Raw genomic sequence first — 15,275 nt, 5'->3', positions numbered from 1 at the left:
ATGGTGCCACCTCCTCTCGGCCCCAGCGCCCCTAGGGTGCCCCGGCTTTTCCCTCATAGCCCTCACGCCTTCTCACACCTAATTTCTTGCATTTAGTGCTTCTCTCTGCTGGTGCTGGAAGGTAGGCTCCTCCAGGGAGCATCTTGGGTGCCTGGAACCGGGCAGGTGGGCGGTCGGTGCTCAGTGACCACGTGCCTGCTCTAGGACTGCCTGGGCCCACGAGCCCTGCCCAGCAGGCTGCCTTGGGACCATGCTCCCCACCCAGCAGGCCGCCCTGGGCCCACGAGCCCCGCCCTGCCGGCGCCCTGCTCACCTGTATGGCGCCAATGTTCTCCATGAGCTGCTCTGCGTTGGAAGCACCCAGGAGCACGGAGCTGACGCCTTCATTCCGCAGGCACCAGGCTGAGGGCGGCAAGGCCCGAGGTGAGGCAGGCACACTCAGTGCAGGGCCCTACGACCCTGGGCAGGCACTCAGGGACCCCTGTCCTGGCCCTACGACCCTGGGCAGGCACTCAGGGACCGCTGCCATCACTCCAGGGTCATGGGTCCCCAACTCCGCCCTTGCTGGGGAGGCTGTTCAGGGATCCCTCCCCTTTCTCCCTAGGGCCCCAGCCCCACCTCCTAGGGCCAGCTCGGGAACACTGGAGCCAGGCCCTCGTGAACCCCCCCCCCCCGGGACACGAGCCCCCACCCCGGGCCCAGAGCTCGGTTACCAATGGCCAGCTGGGGGAGGGTGCAGCCCAGGCGCTCGGCGATGGCCTGCAGCTCCTTCAGCTTGGCCTGCTGGCGCCGGCCCTCCTCGCTCAGGATCTTGTCTTTGAGCCATTGGTAGCCCTGGTGGGCAGGGGCGGGGGTGGCACGGTTACAGGTGAGGGAAGACTCCTGGGCCCCTGCCCACCACAGCAGCCCTGCCCCAGGCCACGGTGGATCAGGCCCCGCAGTGGGAGAAGGATGGACCCCCTCTGAAGGGCATGGCTGGGGGTGGGCTGAGCCAGGACATATAGCTTCAGCCTGATTAGTTCTCCCCAGAGGCCTAGAGCCTGGGCTCAGAGTCCTCCTCCTCCCCCACCCCTCCCTGGTCACCTCCCATCTCTGTGTCTCCCGGGGCTCTCGGTCCTGGCTGCACGCTGGGGAGCAGCAGTGGGACCCCGGGCTGGGTCTGCTCTGGCTGGGTGGGTCTTTCTCTGCTTGCTCTGTGGAGGCAGTCTGGGGACTCCTGGGGTGTGGGGGGCGGTGCTTGTCCCGGGGTCACCTCTGAGTGGCTCTGCAGCCCCCAGCCCTGAACCCGGAGGTTTCAGGGGTGGTAGAGAGTGGGGGCCAGTGCATGGCAGCAAGGGGGTACCCCGTGTGGCATTGTGAGTGGGGAGTGGGGGTATGAAGGGGCTCCTCACCCCGGGCTGTCCCATGGGGCGGGCGGCTCCTCCAGACACAGGGTCAGGCCAGATGGGGCTCCATCCCTGCTCTCGTACCACCCGACCCGACCCCCGTGCACAGAGCTGGGCAGCCGGGGCCCAGGTGAGCCAACCGCACCCTAAGACCCCAGGGTCCAAAATGCCTGTCCCCTGCCCGCCCCTCCCTCACCTTCAAGGAGGCTCGCGAGTAGGGCGGGATGCCACTGTCGTACTTCCCAGACACGATGCCACAGGCCAGAGGGGACCAGGTCATGGCGCCCACTCCTAAGAGAAGGAAAGCAGGTGAAGCCTGGGGCGGGGGGGGGGGGGGAGGGCGTGGCTGGCGGGCAGGCGGGGGGGCGGGGCGGGGCGGGGCGCACCTATCTTGTGGAACAGCTCCGGCAGCTGCACCTCCACCTTCTCGCGCTGGAACATGTGGTACTCGGCCTGCTCACAGATGGGCGGGATCAGGTTGAACTGTCGGGCCACCGAGTAGGCCTCCTGCGCACAAGAAGGGGGCACGGCCCTGCTGGTCAGCCAGGGTGCCAGAGAGGGGACAGGGGGTGCCCCCGGGAGATGCCTGGGTCCCCTTCTGCCCCGACTCGTACTTTTCCTGGGCGTCTAGGAGGCCCCTTTGTGCCAGGAAAGGGGGCGGCTTGTGGGACCCCAAGGCGAGGGTCTTGGTTAAAGCACAATATTGTACCAGCCTAGGGCTCTGGCACTTACTGGCAAAGCGCTCATGCCCTGTGCCTCAGTTTCCAAGGGTGCGAGCCTGCTGCATGCCGGGCACTCAGAGCCAAGAGCACCACCCCGGGGCCTGGCCTGGGTGACGGTGGGGGCAGCAGCACCAGCCCGCTTCCAGGACGTGGCCACCTGTCCCTCCCCCGCCCCAGAGGGTGTGGCCGGGCAGGAAGGGCTGTTGGCCACGCTGGGAGGTCCCTTCCCTGGGCATCTCATCCTTGGGCACAGCGGGGGTGACCCAGTGTGGGCCCCGGGCAGCTTCAGGGAGATGCCACGTAAGGGCTCATTCGTGGCACAGACGCCACAGGTGGATTAAAGGGGTTGTATAACTTGAAATGGAACCCTGCAGCACTTCCGTCACAAAGCAGGAGCCCAGGACCCAGCAGAGGCGGCAGCACCGTCAGGAGGTAGGCGGTCCCGGGAGGCAGGCAGTGTGCGAAGGGCCAGGGCTGGGCCTCAGGGGCCGAGAGCAGGGCGCCGTGCCGACCCTCGGGCTCTGCCGCCTCCCGTGCAGGGACCTGACAGTCAGTGGGTGCCTTCTGGGAAATGCAGGTGAGGGGAAACCCCGCCAACCAGGAGGGCCGCGTGCTGAGGCTGCCCAGGCTCCGAGCCACGCGTGGGCTGGGTGAGAGTCTCAGCCTGAGCCGGGTGACCTCGGGCACGTTTCAGAACTCAAGACACAGGATGGCATCAGCACTTGCCCCAGAGGGTGCTGGGAGGATGAAAGGGGAGCCGGCCCCCTTGGTGCCTGACATCTGGCATCAGGAGGGCCCAGCCCAGGGGGTCGCGGGGGTCGCCACCCTTGAGCGCTGGCTGAGCCCCAGAACAGGCCCACCCCGTCTGCACTGCCCGCAGGCGTCGCCTCCAGCCCCCACCGGACCGGCACTGCTCTTCACACCTCGGCACTGGCGCAGCCAGAGCCCCTGCTGGTCCCACACAGCCACGCCGGCACCTACCATGATCTCCATGGAGCTCCAGCGCGAAGTGCCCCAGTACATGGCCATCCCCTGGTTGATGACGTGGGTCATAGCACGCACGGTCTCTGGTGTGAGAGAGCAGAAACCACAGTGGGGGGCGGCCGGGGCCTGGCCTGGGGACGCTCGGCAAACGCGGGCGGCAGGAGCCGGGGGAGGTAGGGCTGCAGCGATGTCTTGCAAGCAGTGTGCTCGGGGTTCCTGGGCCGCGGGGAAGCCGGGGGCGAGCTGCACCCCGAAGCTGCTTGCGACAGCCCCTCCCAGTCACAGGCCCGGCGGCACCTCTGCAAGATGGTGCTCGAGTGGCCGTGGCGCTTGGTGGCCCGGATGAGGAAGGAGGTTGGGGACGAGGAAGGAGGTTGGGGACGTGGTCTGGGACTCCGGCCGGGGTCTCTAGTCTGGGGAAGGACCGGGGGACTGGATCGCTGAGCAAGGACCGGATGGATGGGTGGGGGTTCCGAGCACACAGGGAGCTTCAGTCTCCTCCTTGGCTATGCTAGTTCCCCGGGAACCCGGGGCTGCGTGGAGAAGGCACGGTGCATGTCCCAGCGCGGGGCTGCAGGAAGCAGACTGGGAGGCCCCGGGCGGGCCGCGCCCCGGGCTCTCAAACCAGCCCAGCACCAGAGGATGGTCCCAGGGCAAGGGGGTCTGGGTGCCCCCGCTGTGAGGGGTCGAGGGCTGGAGAGGAGTTACGAAGCCCCACGCCACGAGCTCCGGAGACAACGAGAATCCCAGACAGCGGAGACTCATCATGTCCTGAGGAGTAGGTCCCTGAGACCCCTCGCCAGCCTCGTCAGTCACAGAAGGCCCCCCACCAGGGACACAGTGATCCCACCAAGTGGGGAGGGCCTCGGGGCAGCAGTTGACCTCTCTGGGCTACGCCACATCCCACGTCGTAGTGCTCGGTTCAGGGCCCCGCTGCCCCCTTCCCAGCCAGCTTCCTGGGAAAGTGCACCGGGGGCAGTGGGTGGTGGGTAATCACTTCGTCCCTGCCCTCCACGTGGAAGCCCTGGATGGAGTTCTGGCTCCCGGCTTTGGCCTGGCCCAGCCTGGCTGTTGCAGGCATTTAGTGAGTGAACCAGTGGACGGACGACTCTCTCTCCATCTGTTTCCCTGTCTCTCTCTTTTTCTCAAATACAAATGAAAAAAAATACAGAAATAGAAATCTGCAAGCTGCTGTCCCCACCCGCCACGGCCCCCCCAGCTGTTGCAGCCTCCCTGGGATGCTGTGGCTTTGAAAACAGGACGTGGCTGTGAGCTGTCCCATTTCAAACGGCCCTGGCTGCTCCCTGGCTTCTCTCAGGCCCCGTGCAGGGCTCGCAAGTCCGCCTGCCACAGGCAGCAGGTGTTTCTAAGAACAGGGCAGGGCCCTCGGCCCGGGGAAAGCCCCACGGCCCCCAGGAGTCGAGCTCCTCTCTGCCGCTGTGGAGCCGAAAGCTGAGCTCCCTGAAGATGCCGGGGCCAGGGAGACGGAGGCAGGAGGGAGCCGGCTGTGTCCTGACGGCTCCACCTGGGAGTGGTGCCAGGACAGCAGGCACCTTCGCTGGCACAGGTGGGCACCGTCTGGGGTGTCCTGTCCCACCCCTCCTGGGTCCCTGAGCGCCTGTCTGGTTGAGTCCACTATGTAGAACCCAGGGCACCCTGGGGACTGGAGCCAAGGGAGTAGGGGCTTCCAGCATGCTGGTCCCAGCAGGGTCCCCCGGGCTCCTGCACCTGCTGGCCCAGCCCTGTCCCCTCCCTCCATCCAGAGTCAGGCACTGCCCCCTGCCCATGCATCCCTGTGTGTGTGTGTTGGGGGGGCTTGGGAGGGGAAGCGTGGGCCTCCCTCAGGTCCCCTCTGTGTGCTGCCTGCCTGAACAGCCAACGCACTGGAGTGAGGAGGAGAAAGGCGCCTGTGGGTGGGTCCGTGGAGCACCCAGAGGAGCCCGGGAGGGTGCTGGCCACATCCTAACCCCCGAGCCCAGGCCCCAGGCCGCGCTGCCCTTATTTTTCGAGACCCCCTTGGGGGCGCCTGTGACTGTGCAGAGCGCCCGGTTCAGCCAAGGCTCAAGTCCACATGCCGGAGACAGGGCGGCCAGAGGACCCCAGCGGCCAGCCTTGCTCCCTTGCCCTCCCAGCCCCAGCCCTCTCTGACCACAGAAATCCCCGACCAGCGAAACGGCACGATGCCCCTCCCATGCAGTGACAAAGGGGATGGCGCCGGGGGAGGCCAGAGCTCATGTGGCCTCGGCGGTCCTGGGAGGGAGGGGGTCCCTGGAGGCGTGGGGCAGAGGCAGGTGTGGAGCCAACGCAGGGAGCTGCGCTCTACGCTTCTGCCCGGGTGGTGTCAGTGGCCCCAGAGGCAGGGACAGTTAGGGACAAGTGTCCTTCATCTCAACGTCCAATGCCACTGAAGAGAGGCAGGCGGCAGACTCCTTCCTGCTGTGGCCAAAGCCCAGGGTGTCTGTGCCCGGTCACAAATAACACACGGGAGGGGTCAGGTGGCGGCACCAGGTGGCAGGCAGGAGCCCTTGCCTCAGGGTGGGGCCCAGGGGTATTGGCCACAGCAGGCAGAGAACAAACGTGGCTAGAGTCTGCCTCTGTGTCTCAGGATTCCGCCAGCTCCCGTAGCGAGTCTTCAAAGGGAGGGGGCTCCGTTTAGACAGAGACGCCTGGACACGGTCAGGGCTGGCAGCCCAGCCGCCCGAGGGCACGTGAGCGGTGGGCTCTGGAGGGGAGGCTCCATGGTTGGCGTCGCCTCCAGCGGCAGCTCCAGGGGCCGCGTGTTCTGGGGTCCCTGACGGGTTTGCTCCTCATCCCATCAGGGTCAAGGCTCCAGGCAGGGATGGCAGCACCCTCAGAGGGAGAGGAGGCCACCGGGGTCACAGCACGGCAAGCGGGGTGGGTGGGACATGCAGAGGAGGGCGCGGGAGTGACGTGGCAGCGGGGCGGGGCCCCACGGCGCTCTGCTTTCCCTCTCTTGCTCTCTCCCAGATGCATTTTATGGAGAAGTTTGTCGGGGGAGGAGGGCGTGTAAATAAAACGCTGTCTCATAAAATGCAGCTTGGACCCAGAAGTCAGTCGTCGGGCGGGGACTGTGTACCTTCTATGATGAATGTCCTTGCCTTGGAGGAACTAAATGGGTCCCCTGGTGACAAAAGAAAGATTTAAAGAGACCGGAGTTTGCAGCTGTGGGAACACGAGGCCCGGGGCGCGGGAACACAAATCTCTCGGTGCAGAGAATCCGTTTCGTCAAAGAGAAGACCTGCGTCTACGGCACGAAGCCAGAGCGGCTCGGACACAACTCCGAGTCCCGGAAGCAGCAAAGCACAGATGAGAAGAGACCGGCAGCGGGGATGGGTGGGGGTGGGGGCCTGGGACGAGGGGCGCAAGGAGGAGACGCAGACCACTTCCAACAGGGTGCCGGCTACCCCTCCCCCGGCCCCGCCCCCAGCAAAAGACCTGGGGAACCTCCGAACAAGGAGTGCAACAGTTGCAGCCCGAAGTCGCATTTAGCTACCGACACAGACCGCTGAGCTGAGACACCAGGAGGGAGGACCAGAGTGGGTCAGGTGTGGACCCCCAGGACCGGGAAGTGCAGGGGGCACCTGCTGGGGGCGCTCGCCCTGCCCCCACACATGGGGCCTGGCCTCCTCTGAGGCCCTTGGTGAGCCCAGGGTTGCCCATGGGCACCTGGGGAGAGCCCCTACCTTCCATGGGCGTGTTGGGGTCCGGGCGGTTGGCAAACACCACGTCCACGTACTCCAGCTGCAGGCGTTCCAGCGACGCCTTCAGTCCTGCGGGCACAGGGGTGGGTGGGGTGTGCAACTCAGGGCTCAGGAGGTGAGAGAAGGGCCCTGGTGCTGGGTGCTCAAATGGGGGTACCGAACGGCAGTGGGGCCCTGCCCTTCAGGAGGGTGTGGGGGGACAGCAGACCCCCCTCTTCGGGGGCTGCTCCTCAGCCTCCTGCTGGGCGGCCTTGTAGGAGGTGTGGCCTCGTGGCCCCACACGGAGGTGAGCCGGGTCTGGCACACAGAAGGCTTAGTGGCTGGTGTGTGGCCAGAAGACTAATGCCAGCTGTGCCACTTCTGGTCCAGCTCCCTGCTGATGGCCTGGGAAAGCAGCGGAGGGTGGCCCAAGTGCTTGAGCCCCTGCACCCATATGGGAGACCCGGATGGAGTTCCAGGCTCCTGGCTTTGGTCTGGCCCAGCTGTGGCCACTGTAGTCATTTGGGGAGTGAACCAGTGGATGGAAGGTCTCCCTCTCTCTCTCTGTTTTTCTTTCTTTCTTTCTTTTTTTTTTTTTTTACTTTTTGACAGGCAGAGTGGACAGTGAGAGAGAGAGAGAGAGAGAGAGAGAGAGAGAGAGAGAAAGGTCTTCCTTTTGCCATTGGTTCACCCTCCAATGGCCGCCGTGGCTGGCGCGCTGCGGCCGTTCCGAAGCCAGGAGCCAGGTGCTTCTCCTGGTCTCCCATGCGGGTGCAGGGCCCAAGCACTTGGGCCATCCTCCACTGCACTCCCGGGCCACAGCAGAGAGCTGGCCTGGAAGAGTGGCAACCGGGACAGAATCCGGCGCCCCGACCGGGACTAGAACCCGGTGTGCTGGCGCCGCTAGGCGGAGGATTAGCCTGTTGAGCCATGGTGCCGGCCATCTCTCTCTGTTTTTCAAACAAATAAACAAATCTTTTAAACCAACTAAAAGCCAATGACGTCTCAATGCAGTGGTCACCCGGGGCGGAGTGGTCAGCGGGCAGCACCAGCAGCAGGTGTGGGTGGGGCAGCTGGGAGAGGCAGAGGGCACAGCACGAGCTGTGGACCGTGTGCTGGGCTGCACACCGACTGCAGGGTCTCCTGGTTCTATCGGAGTCCCAGCAACCCCAAGGCGGCCGCTCTCACTGTCCCCACCTTACAGACACTGTGACAGAGGCCTGGGGAGGCAGAGTGCCTTGCTCAAGGCCACTGGCCAGCGTGGGGCTGAGCCAGGCCTGTGCGTGTCCAGCCACAGAGCCCTCCCTAGCCTGCAGAGGGTGGAAGTGGACGGGGAGGGCCAGGCCAGAGTACCAGGCGTGCGGGGCTGGGGCCCCGGCTGCGTGTCTGGGGGGCGGCCCTGCGCCACTTCTTTGTTCCTACAGGGGCTGGACACTCCCCCGGCTGGGGCCCCGGGGGCCCGAGCACCTCCTCACCTTCTATGATGTGCTTCCTGGAGAGGCCCCTCTCCGTCTCGGCTCTGAAAGACAGGGGACAGCGTGTGTGATGCCGCAGGCAGTTTGGAGGAAGAGTTTATGGTGCAACGAAAGAAGCAGGTGAGCGGACGCCGTGTGCTCCAAGTCCACTTTGGGGGAGCGAATGCGAGGTCACAGGGCTGAGATGCAAGAGGTCTGGACAGAGGTCTGGACGCTGTCCTTGGGGCGGCTTGGGGGGAACGGTGGGGGGCCACGGGGAACGGGCTTTTGCTTTTCAATGTTACGCTTCTATTTTTTTTAAGACTATATCACAGGAGTGGCGTTTGGTGCAGTGGCTGATACCGCTTGGGCGGCCTGCGTGCCACACTGAAGTACTGGAGTTTGCTCCTGGGCTCCTGACCCCAGCCTCCTGCCAACACACCCCCGGGAGGCAGCAGGCGAGGGCTCAAGTACTTGGGTCTCTGCCTCCCTCTTGGGAGACCTGGATGGAGTTCCAGGCTTCTGGCTTCAGCCTGGCCCAACTCCAGCTGTGGTGGACATTTGGGGAGAGAACTAGTGGCTGGGCCATCTCTCTGGGTGTCTGCCTCTCTGTACATGAAAGAAGCCCAGAGAGTGAATCCTGGGGTGATTCCTATGAGGCTGAGTTTTGGCCCTGGAGAGCTTGGAGTGGCAGGGGTGCTGAGGCCAGGGGAGCCTGCAGGGGGTGGGCAGCACACAGATTTGCTGGCTGCTCCGGATTTTTACGATGCTACATTTGGAGCCTTATAAATAAGAGTTCAGTGAGGTTTGAGTGAAGTCCAGCTCTGCCAAAGCCGCTGCCTGGGGTCTGAGGTCCCTAACCGGGTAGCAGAACGATGCGGGTGGCCCCTGCCCCGCCCGGCACCCCCTCCCCCACCCCGGCCACCCCCCAGCCCCGCCTCCTAAACCGTAGTCCCCGCAGAAGCTGGGCCGTGGCGCAGCGGCACCTACTTCCCGCCCCAGAAGATCTTGGTGGTGATGACGAGGCTGGACCGTCTGCAGGGCAGAAGAGAAGGGGAGGGGGTTACAGGGCTGACCTCCTGGGGGTCTCCCTTCCCCCCAGCACCCTCAGCTCTCACACAGGGACCCTAGAAGCCCCCTCCCCACCAGGGGGCCCAGGTGTGAAATGGGTCTCTGTCATTCTGTGTACCTAGCTAGAGCCAAGCCTGGGGGCCTGGGACCCCCCACGGAGCCAAGCAGGGAGCCCCCCTGCTCCGTGCACCTAACCAACCGAGTCACTGGGTGGGGGTGGGGCTTGACTGGGGGGTGTGGCCAGAGACAGGAGGAGGAGACAAGGCGAGGGCTCAGGGTGGTGGGAGCCGTGGGAGCAGATTCCTGCCCGTGGTGGGGGCAATGAGGGCCTGCCAGTCCTGCTCCATGGGCAGCTGCCCACCTCTGCCAGGGCAGTGTCCTCCCCAGGTGACCGGGGGTGACCTGACAAGGACCTCCGTGGGTCCAGTGGGGGTTGTGCCTGTCACATCCTGGAGTTGGGGACGAGGCGCCTCTGAGTGGAGACTGACCAGGGCGGAGGAGAAACAGCTCCGAGGAGCGAGGGGGGTGCGTGGCAGGGCCGGGGGCTGCCCGGCACAGCACCGCTGAGGTTCTGGGTGGGGGGTGTGTGGCAGGGCCGGGGGCTGCCCGGCACAGCACCGCTGAGGTTCGGGGTGGGGGAGCGTCCCCGGCTGTGCACAGCCCACCCCAGCTCCCTGTGGGCAGTGCCTGGGGCTGCCCCCACCCTGGGACAGTCCTCCTGCCCGGCAGGAACAGTTCTGGGGCTTCTAGGAGACAGCAGCAGGGGTTGAGCAACCCTGAAAGTCTCATTCTTCCCGTTGCACCCAAACCCAAGGCCTCGCTCCCCGGCCTGGCGCCCCAGAGCGCCTCCCCGTGCCTCCTCCACCCCCAGCCTCCCCCGCGTGCCCGTGCAGGCGGCCGGGGGCTGCAGCTCCTCACCCCCAGCCTCCCCCGCGTGCCCGTGCAGGCGGCCGGGGGCTGCAGCTCCTCACCTCCAGCCTTTCTTCTTGATGATGTTCCCCAGCACGACTTCAGCCCTGCAGAGCGAGAGGGGCGACAGGAAGATCAGACCCAGCCCCACCTGGAACCGGGTCCTTGCCCTCTGTGAGAATGTCCGCCAGCCGTCCACGCCCACCTGGGCTTGGCAGCTCACAGGCCTGGGGCTGGCCAGAGCCAGCCGGGGCAGCTACGTCAATTCCCCTCCCCCAAACGAGGGTGGCCGCGGGCAGGTGTCCCACTGTCGGAGCAGCACTGGTTCCGGCTCGCAGCGAAGGAAGGAGCCCTTGTGCCCAGCGGGGCCAGCGCGCCGTCTCCCCGGCCAGCTGGAGAGTCACGGGGGAAGGCCCGGCAGTGTCACGTGGGCACAACGTCCAGACAAGGATATTTCTTAGAAGGTGGGTTATTCAGCTGCATCCTCTGTGTTCAGAGACGATCCACCGCCCGGCAGTGAGCTCTCCGGCAGAGTGCGTGTGCGGTGTGTGCCCGTGCGTGTATGTGCGTGTGTATGTGTGTCCCTCGCTTTCCAACGACAGAGGGGCAGATGCCACCCGACCGCTGGCTGCTCTGCTCGGCACCATTCCGGCCCTGCACCAAGTCGAGGCCAGCTGGGGTCCCCGGAGGGCGCAGGAGCCTGGCCTGGCACGCGGTGCTGGCTTAACTTTGAAGAACTTTCTGCTTGCAGCAAAATGTTTCTGAGCAGAAGCAACAGACGGAGACGATGGTGCCCAGTGCCCGGCTCCAATCGTAAAAGCGCCTGAGTCGTGCGCTCAGAAATAATGGGCTCTAATTCGCAAGCTGTTTAGCACACATTCCGAAGGCTCCTCTTCGCGGTCAGCAGGCACAGAGAACAAGCCAGGCCCAGGGAAGCAGGGAGGGCGGGAGGGAGGGAATCAGGCTGATCGTGGGGCCGGCGGAGCCGCAATGAACGAAGCAAAGCCACGCACCGGGTCCTGGCTGCGGGTTTCCAAGATGTGCACTGTGCGGGGGGCAGGGACACCCCGCAGCTCTCCCCAGGAGAAGCAAGGCCCTGGTGGGACACGCACTTGGCAGTGAAGGGGCAGCCCTAGCCCGCTGCCCGGGATCCACTTCCCATCCCCTTGTCCAAAGCGTCTTCTGTCTGTCTGTCTGTCTGTCCGGGGACACGGGGCCCCGCTCCCCAGGGAGGGTGGGTGCTGCTGCTGAGGCACTGGCGGGGGGCAAGCAGCAGGGCAGCTCCAGGCTGTGCGGGGGTCGGGGGCAGGGGCTGGTGGAGGAGCAGAGGACAGCGGCTCCCAGAGCAACGGCGGCCCAAGGGGAGGCTGCTCCCCGAGTCCTGGGCTCTTTAGCAAGTGGCTTCCCAGAGGCCTCCAGGCTGCCCAGACGTGGCAGCTTGCCCTGGCCTGCTGGTCCTGGGTGTTCAGTTCAGTAGGGGGCGGTGGAGCCAGCGGGGGAAAGCAGAGCGGGGCTCCCAGGGGGCGGGAGCATGCCAGGGCCCCGTGCACGGGGCTGGGCCATCTGGAGCTGGAGGCGGCCGCGTGGCGCTGCCTCCTACACACTCTCGTGGGCAGCAGAGCCAGGCATGAGCAAGGCCAGGAAAGAGGGTGGGGCCCGCTGGGATGGCCTTGGGCTTTCCAGCCTCTGAGCCTCCAGCCCAGGCACCTGAGTGGAAAGCTCCCCACTCCGGTGGGAAGCTCCTGCCGGCTTGCAGGTGGCGGGGGTGAGCAGGAGGCTTGGGGATCCCAGCAGAGGCCCTGGGCGATTAGCTCCCCCGGGGGCCTGGGTCGGGATTTGAGCAAAGGTCCAGCCGGGTTCCCTGATGCTTGGCGCTCCAGCCCCGCTGCAGGAGGCAGGTGCCGGCCCCGCGGCCCAGTGCGCAGCAAGCCAGCGCCGCAGCCAGCCTGGCTGACAGGAACTTGGCTCGCCCCAGCAGGAGGAGCCGGAGGGAGGACGGAGAGAAAGAGCCGGCTAATGACTGCGCAAACAGAAGCTGACTTTTTGAAACCCGATGCAGGAGAGTGGATGATTTGATTACAGCCAGTCTTTAAAACCGAAGCCAGCAGCCCTGGCACACGAGGGCTGAGCTTTTACATAATTGAGCAGAGAGCTCACTGCCAAGATGGGAAGTGCTTCCCGCGGCACTGGGGGCCCCAGCCTGCTCCTCGCAGCCCCGGTCGCCCATCAGGATGTGAAACGCCAGGCACTGGGCTGGCCGCAGGCCTCTGGGGTCACCCTGCTGCTTGGGCACAGGGGGGAATGTAGCCAGTGAGGGTGTCCCTGTGTCCTGAGATCCAGCCCTATGAAAACAACACCTCCCAGCGCCAGAGAAGGATGGCTTCATGGAGGAGGCAGCGTGGACGGCACTGTTGGGAACGCTTGGGAATGCTAGCGGCAGAGGAGTGGAGCTCCAGCTCTCCCCAGAGTCCTTAACCCCCTTTTCCCATGGGGAAGGGACACGTACTTGCCGGCTGCGTAGACTTCTGCGGTATCGAAGAGGTTGATGCCGTTGTCGTAGGCCAAGGTCATGAGCTGCTCTGCCATCTGAAATGAGAGAACCGGGCTGTTTGCGGCCAGCACTGTCCTGCCAGCCCCAGAGGAGAGCCCGGGGGCCAGAGCAGGACCTGGGGGCCCCAGAGGAGGGCCCGGGGGCCAGAGCAGGACCTGGGGGCCCCAGAGGAGGGCCCGGGGGCCAGAGCAGGACCTGGGGACTGCAGCAGGACCTGGGGGCCCTGGAGCAGGAAGCTTACGGCCTGGGAGGCCTCCTGCGTGCTCAGACCCTGTGCCGGGTGCTGGACACGCTCCTGTCTGGCTCCCTCCCCTCCCGGTCCTGTGATGGAGGCAGCCCTCAGTAATGTGACAAGGAAGGAACAGGGGTGAAAACTTCCTGAGTGCAGGGACCCCATGCCTGGGGCCATCTCAGGGCTGTGCAACCGGCACTGGGTTGACAGTGACTCTCCCCACCCCAATTCATGCCCACCCAAACCTTCTTTGGAAATAGGGTCTTTGTGGTGAAATTAGTCAGGGTAAGGTTGTACTGGAGAGGGTGAGCCCTGAAGCCGAGGTGACAGAAGAGAGACACAGATACAACGAGGAGCCCGTGTGTCAAGGGAGGCATGTGCAGGCCAGGGGAGCCCAGTGCTGCCGGCAGCCCAGGGGCTAGGAAGTGGCAGGAGGCAGACCCCACCTCTGAGCCTCGGAGGGGTGCGGTCCGGCCAGCACCTTGAGTGCAGACTTCCAGCCGCGGGGACTGGGAAAGAACAAACTTTGGCTGTTCGGAGCCACCCAGGCTGCGGCAGCCCCAGGACACCCACCTAGCCCCCACCAGGGGTGTGGCAGGTCTTGGTGGGGTGGGCTGTGGCCTCAGCTGTGCCGTGCGGATTCTCCCAGCACCTGCCACCTAGCCAGGGTGAGACCCTACATGAGACAGGCTCGACCAAACGCCGCCCATCCTGAACACGCTACCCACCAGCCTCTGCTCCAAGGGCTGCCGGACGGGTGTGCCGGTAGGGTGGGTGACAAGCAAGGAGCCAGCCTGCCCTCGAGAGCCCCCGCCCTGCAAGCTGCAGCAGAGGCAGAGGGCACCCACCACTCTGCCATCCTCTGGGTGGGACACTTCTCCGAGCTCTGCTCTGGGCACCTGGCCTCCCTCCCCTGCTAGCCCAGGGTGGGGTGGATAATTCTGAATGACCCCCACCAACTGCAGGACACAAAGCCGGCCGGGCACGGCCTCCCAGGGCTCCTCTGAAGCCCTGGCAGCAGGGCAGGAGCGGGTAGCGAGGACGGTGGCCACTGGGGGCGCCACCTGGAAGGAGGGTCCAGGCCCAATAATTCCCTGTGGGAGAGCAGGCTCAGGCCACTAGATGCTGGCATTTTTCAAGGGAACTCAGAAATCCAGGCTGTTTCAGGGGCCGGGGGAGCGGAGGGTAAAGTCTCCTGGTTCCCGAACGCGGGCACAGAGCCCGGAACACCCAGGTGCTGTGCAGTCCATGGCGAAGCCCCACTCATGGCTGCTGGGAGTCAGGAAGCCTGGGGCGGGGATGGGAGGAGGGCGGTCGGTGGAGCTTTCGGGACCCCCCCGCCCCCCTAGCTGATTCGCTGCCCGCTCTGCTGTAGCGCCAGGGGTCAAAGTGGCAAAGGCACAGAGGCTTCAGGGCACTGGTGCCGCCGGTGCCGGTGCTGAGCTGGTGCCAAGCCGGTGCCAGTACCGAGCCCCCTCTCCCCTCCTCCAGGCATTTTTCTTCCCACCCCAGGGCTCTGGCACTGGCTCAGCCTCACCAGCATCCTGACCCTTCCTGGGTGCCTCCCACCAGCTGGGCTGAGTGAGGCCCAGGAGGGGCCTCCCGGCCCCCTGCCCCGCCCTCGTCTTTCTTACCTGGAGGGCAGCACGGGCAGAGAGCTTTGCTGTTTTCGCTTATAACGAACCCCGAGGCCACGCCCCACCAGCTCCCGGCCACCTCCCCTCTTCCTTCTTTGAACGAAAACCGTGCACGGTGTCGTGAAATACGCATAACCCAAGTCACCATCGTCATCACGGTGAGCGGGCCGCTCCGCGGTGTTCAGCACGGGCAGCCACGGCCACTGTCTGTCTCCACAGCTTCTTCATCGACCCAAACTGAAACTGTGCCCCTTACCCACTCCCCCTCGGGCCCCGGGGCCCCTGGCAGCCCCCTGCTGGCTTCTGTCTCTGTGAACTTGGCCAAGCCCAGGGCCTTGTTCCGAGGACTCAACGCGTGTGCCTCTGGCCGCTGGCGCCTTCCACACTGTGTTGTCCAGAACACAGCAGCCCATCAGAGACAAAGGGTGACACAAGGGTCTGCTCCAGCTGGCTCTGGTGGCCCCCAGTCCAGCCGCCCCAGGGCCTCCTCACCGACTACAGTCTGCACCCCAGGCAGGAGGCCCCTCTACGTGGCTGCAGCCACCGGCAGCCCCGTGGCCTTCATCCATCCCTGCCCGAAGGAAAGCCAGGAGCACCTCCTAACGACACCTGGCAGCGCACCTGGCTGG

The 15,275-nt window shown here is 65.3% G+C and overlaps 1 protein-coding gene across 5 annotated transcripts in view; it reads right to left on the bottom strand.

The window, feature by feature from the left end:
• The window catches only part of KCNAB2 (potassium voltage-gated channel subfamily A regulatory beta subunit 2), an 85,815-nt gene that overhangs the window by 3,500 nt on the left and 67,040 nt on the right, over positions 1-15,275 (bottom strand). For 3 of the 5 annotated variants that reach the window (XR_009865888.1, XM_062190339.1, XM_062190340.1), the window contains 11 exons: positions 12,733-12,812; positions 10,289-10,333; positions 9,237-9,281; positions 8,268-8,311; positions 6,796-6,882; positions 6,189-6,233; positions 3,089-3,174; positions 1,772-1,892; positions 1,582-1,676; positions 714-834; positions 314-402 (listed from right to left, as the gene is read on the bottom strand). Coding sequence is in view for 4 of the 5 variants with exons in the window: in XM_062190339.1 (XP_062046323.1) it covers positions 314-402; positions 714-834; positions 1,582-1,676; positions 1,772-1,892; positions 3,089-3,174; positions 6,189-6,233; positions 6,796-6,882; positions 8,268-8,311; positions 9,237-9,281; positions 10,289-10,333; positions 12,733-12,812 (858 nt within the window). In the remaining variant the exon portion in view is untranslated. The remainder of the gene's footprint in view (positions 1-313; positions 403-713; positions 835-1,581; positions 1,677-1,771; positions 1,893-3,088; positions 3,175-6,188; positions 6,234-6,795; positions 6,883-8,267; positions 8,312-9,236; positions 9,282-10,288; positions 10,334-12,732; positions 12,813-15,275) is intronic. The other 2 variants (XM_062190341.1, XM_062190342.1) reach the window with 1 other exon arrangement.

The sequence above is a fragment of the Lepus europaeus genome, chromosome 5 (assembly GCF_033115175.1).
Source record: "Lepus europaeus isolate LE1 chromosome 5, mLepTim1.pri, whole genome shotgun sequence".
NCBI classification, from domain to species: Eukaryota; Metazoa; Chordata; class Mammalia; order Lagomorpha; family Leporidae; genus Lepus; species Lepus europaeus.
Note: the sequence above shows the minus strand (reverse complement) of the source record. Positions and strands in the feature narration are given on the sequence as shown.